Source organism: Bubalus kerabau, chromosome 4 (assembly GCF_029407905.1).
Source record: "Bubalus kerabau isolate K-KA32 ecotype Philippines breed swamp buffalo chromosome 4, PCC_UOA_SB_1v2, whole genome shotgun sequence".
NCBI lineage: Eukaryota > Metazoa > Chordata > Mammalia > Artiodactyla > Bovidae > Bubalus > Bubalus kerabau.
The window spans coordinates 85,029,116-85,034,063 of NC_073627.1; the positions used below are offsets into that span (position 1 = coordinate 85,029,116).

A 4,948-nucleotide genomic window follows, 5' to 3' on the forward strand; every position below is an offset into this window, starting at 1 on the left:
TAGAAGAGGTAACTAGTCTGGAAAGTCTGCAAAGTGACATTAATTTCTTCATATAAGAAAGAAAATTCTTATTCAAAAAGCTTTAAACCAAAGGAGAAACATGTTTATTAGGTCATTTTCCATGGAAATGGCTGGAGAACACAGCCCATGGTAATTGTGGTTGTATTCTTATAAGTTACACGCTTTATCATGAGCACATTCAAAAGGTGCCTGTTAAAGGACCATGAATTTTACTGGAGTCTCACTTATCACCATGTATTCATCAACTGATGTTTCTAGTCTTCTGGTTCCAGTTTCTCTAAAGAACAACAATATCTAAATAGGTTATATAGCGAGTCTGGAGAAATATTCCTGCTGACAAATGTAGTCTAAATTTCTGAGATTATCAATTGTATCAAAACCATTATTATCTATAATTATATGTAGACTCCCATTTCAATTTTCAACAATATTTTTCAACAATACTGCTACCATAAAGGATTGGGGCCCTAAGCACATCAATATTCTGGGTTTTCTCACTCTTCTATTAAAGCAGAGCTTGGGTTAAACAAACTAAGGTCCTAAGATATCTCTTTCAACATCCACTGATATTATGATACTACTTAAATGATCAGGAGGGGTGTGGGCATTTACTAAGAATACAAGTAAGAGAAAGGGTTAATGACTGTTTTCTGAGCTGTCTCCCTACACAGAACTCTGCTTGTGTGAGCTCAAGACTTCTCTCTCTCATTCTGGGTTCCACACTCAGAACTCAGGTATCTACTCCCCAGCTGGTAGTTCCCTTTCTCTAAAATGAAGGACAAAAGTCAGAAAACAACCAAAGATCCTTAGAAAAATGAGATTGCCTAGAAGTGGGATGGAAACAGAGGGAAAGGTGGAGTCAGACTACCCAAGACAAGGCTCTCACTGCTGGAGTTTTGAAGGAAGGGGAACTAGGTGAACCAGTTGCCAGGACAACCTGCTGTTGGGGCAAGGGCAGTCGGGGCAAGGATATGGGAGACCTGTGGCTGCTCCTGCTCCTGCCCCTGTCCCTGGCAGCCTTCCATGGGGTCAAAGGCTGTTTGGAATGTGATCCCAAATTCATCGAGGAAGTTAAATCCTTGCTTGGAAAGCTGGTACCCCCAGAAGTCCCTGGCCGAACTCATATGCTTGAACGGCAGATGAAGGAGATGATCCGTTTAAGCTTCAAGGTCTCCCACAGGGACAAGATGCTTCGGGTGTTGGGTGAGGGAAGCCTAAGCCCCTAAGAATTTTGGGAGCTAAAGGGAGAAGGGAGGTAGGGAAGAGAGTACCTGGGGCCACGTAATTTGCTCTGTAAATGTAATTAACCCCCACATGTTCCTTTACCTCTTCTCTCTAGCTGTTCAAAAGGTTGTCAATTTGAGAACATGGCTGAAGATCGAACTTGATAAACTGAGCAAGGAAACATGGAAAGGTGAGGTACTGTTTCAATGTTAAAAGAATGCATTGCCCAAGCAAGTTTGAGAACAATTCACTGGGGGAAACAAGGCAAAACAATTAGGATTAAATTATGAAGGGAAAGGCCACCTCTCTTTTCTGATGTCCATTCTACCCCTTTTCAGGTGTCTTTATCCTTCAAGGCAGGCTTCTCGATATCCGCAAAAACCTGGACTCCAAACTGGAAAAACTATTAAAGAAATTCTCTGAAGTTGGTAATATCAGATGTATATCTAACACCACTGAAATTATGTGAAAGAAATAGGAAATGAGGGGTGAGAGGAGGAATAGGGATTCATATTAAAATAATCCAGAATGGTTGGAGGGGTGGCTGGAAGGTAATGGGTAACCAAATAAAGACAACTTGAGTATAAATATGACGCACTTTAAGTTGATTCTAAGCTCATTAGATCTTTCTGATTCTCTTTTAGCTTGTTCTGAAGATTGTGGTAAGTACAGCATATATAGTGCCTGGAGGTTTCAGAGCATATTTTCCCATCTCCTTTATCTCCTCTACTTGTCACACTGAGAACATAATTCCTAAAGCTCTCAGCTACAAGGGGGAATGTCAACGATCTGTGACAACAAAATCTAGCTTATGAAATCTCAATCACTCCATATAATTTGACGTGCTCAGAGGCCTTCTATACCAGAGTTTTTAATCCATAGCCCCAAAATAAGCTGAGGCATCATTTTCCCACTTCTTCCCAGAGATTGGGCTTAAAGTTTTGATCAATCTCTAAAATTGACGCTAGGGGAAGAAGAAAGTTACAACAATGTAACCAGTGGAAATGCCCAAGATCTAATTCATACTGGTGTCTAAGCTAAGGAAACTCCATGCTGTGGCCCCCTTCCAACTATCTTTCTTCTCTCCATCAGTCGTGACTGAAGGTCCTATCCTGGATTGTTGGACATGTCTTCGCATCACCTCTCGATGTTTCAGAGGAGAATATTGTGAAGGTATCAAAGATTGTTGTGTAGCACTTTGAAAGGCCAGGGATCAAGGAGTTTCTCATTGATCTAGTCAACAAATATTTGTTGATCATTTTCTATGTAGGTCATGCTAATTCTACAAATAAGAGCTAAGATGCTGGACAAAATTTGTGCCAGAATGAATTATTGGGCACTGAAATGAAATGAAATATTGGGTCACTGAAGAGCTTAGAAATGAAAAAGTGTACTAAAGGTAGACAAATTAGGCTAGGGGTAGTAGGGGAAAATGTTTTGTAGAGCCTAGGAGTCTAAGAAAGAGCAGAATAACCAGGGAACAGGATATAAATGGTGAACAGAGCAATTTTTAAGGTTAAAAAGAGTCTTATGGATAAAGCTCTCAAGTTACTAATTTTCCCCTCCAGCTCATGTTTTCCCCTTTTTTCCTCCAGAGGATGATCCAAAGAAGGCTGAGAATCGAGAAATTGGACTATTTCTGATATTATTAGCAGAAGGTGTAATATTGGGAGGTGTTTTGCTGCTGTGAGTTTTCCTGCTTTCAAACACACACTGGGTCAAGCATTTCTTTGGCAAAGAGACTGCCCAGTCTTCCCCCTTCTTCCAATGGAAATAAGGGGAAAGAAGTCATCTCAAACTTTGGGATATCTTACTAATAGGTATGAAACATAAAAGTTTGATGGGATAAAAGTTGGAACATAGGAAATGGAGGAAATGTGATGAAGTATGAGAAAAACGCTTGTAGAGGAATTCAAAAAAGGAAGGAAAAAATAGTTAAAATTTTTCAAAGAATTGGGCTACTAATATTTAAGTTGGGATTATCTTATTTCTCTAGATTCCATTTTTGCATCTCTCACCGGAGGAAAATGAAGGCAATACGAAGGTCATTAAAGACATACTTGGAGAAGAAACTTGAAGAATTAATGGGGATAAAGGATGAGAAGGAGAAAGATTTCAGAGGCAGAGAATAAATACATAGACACAGGCAGGAGGTCTTTCTTAATTCTCTTATATGTTGACTCCAAGTAGAAAATCAGGAATTAAGCTCTTTTGCAGTCATAAAGTCAAAGTATTCTAAAACTGAACTTAGTTTCTCTGGTAAAGATCCTTTCTGATATGCTGAGGGCAATGGAAGCAAACATTTTACTGGAAGTTGGACAGAAAGCAATGCTGGTATGTAGCAACACACATGAAAGATGATACCCTGCATAATAACAAAGAGCGGATGGTAATCTAAGATTCCACAGAAAAGGTAATCGTAGTTTTATTTCTCATTCTATCAGTCTAAGCATCCAAACAATGGACTTAATTTGTGTAACTATTACCAACAAAATTTTAAGTATAGTTTTGGTTCTTTTGTTAAAAAAAAGGCAAAATAAAAGAAGTGGAATCAATTTTCTGATAGTGTAGATTCCATTTAAGATAATGATGAAATAGATGAAAAATTTATGCTTGCAGAACAGAACTTGTCATTTTTCTAAACTTGTTTTTTCCTATGATGTCAACCCATGTTCAACTTATTATAAATAAAGTTCTTTGTAATCACATTTTTCAAAAGAATGCATGGTTGGTAACTCTCATTAATGTCTTTAATTAAGATCACTTTCAAATGTCTAGGGCTGTTTTATTTCCATCTTTCATTTAGTAACTGTTTCTATATTTATCAGTAGGTTCAATGCAGGAAATTTTCTTTGACATTACATAGCATTTAATCTTCATCATGATATCACACACACACACACACACAAAAGTCCAAAATATGAGTTCTGAGTTGAGATTTGTCCCAATCATTTTCCATAAATCTATGTTCTATGATTGAGTTGGATATTGTCTTAGTCTAGCTGTTCTTATTAAACACTTCTAACGTGTATATTAAATCTTAATTAGTGTTTTACATCTACTATCAAATTGAACTCTCACAATAATCTTTTGAGTAATATTGTTATTGACCTCAGCACTATGAATGAGGAAACAGGAAAATATCTAACTCAAGGTCCCACAACAAGTAATTTAGGCTATGACAAACTCCCCTGGTGGCTAACCTTACTCATACCATCTGATTGAAACTGACATCTATAATCATGGAGATAAATGGAAAGATGGTTAAGTGTGGGTTTACTGTTAACATATTCTTGATTACAGACAGTGGTGGCAAAACCTGGAATAAAACTGCTGCTGCCGCTGCTGCTGCTAAGTCACTTCAGTCATGTCCGACTCTGTGCGATCCCATAGATGGCAGCCCACCAGGCTCCCCATCCCTGGGATTCTCCAGGCAAGAACACTGGAGTGGGTTGCCATTTCCTTCTCCAATGCATGAAACTGAAAAGTGAAAGCGAAGTCGCTCAGTCGTATCAGAATAAAACTGAGGCCTGGCTAACTCTAAAACACATGCACTTTCCACTCTATTTTGTTTTGTTCTATTCTGGAAGCTTATTCTGAAAGAATAACACCACAGTTTATTGGTAGGAAAATAGGCCCTGCTTCAGTGGCACATGTGTGCATGCTCAGTTTCTCAGCTGTGTCCGCTTCTCTGTGACTCTCT

General features: G+C 38.5%; 1 protein-coding gene across 2 annotated transcripts; it reads left to right on the plus strand.

Moving 5' to 3' along the window:
- The first annotated feature begins 992 nt into the window (after positions 1-992).
- IZUMO3 (IZUMO family member 3) lies at positions 993-3,377 on the plus strand. 2 transcript variants are annotated; one of them, XM_055577902.1, is made up of 7 exons: positions 993-1,224; positions 1,361-1,435; positions 1,584-1,673; positions 1,890-1,907; positions 2,338-2,418; positions 2,841-2,931; positions 3,242-3,377. In XM_055577902.1, the coding sequence occupies exons 1-7, from the start codon at positions 993-995 to the stop codon at positions 3,375-3,377; spliced, it is 723 nt and encodes a 240-aa protein (XP_055433877.1). The 2 variants fall into 2 exon arrangements, with proteins under 2 accessions (XP_055433877.1, XP_055433876.1); XM_055577901.1 differs by lacking the exon at positions 1,890-1,907.
- Positions 3,378-4,948: the final 1,571 nt, after the last annotated feature.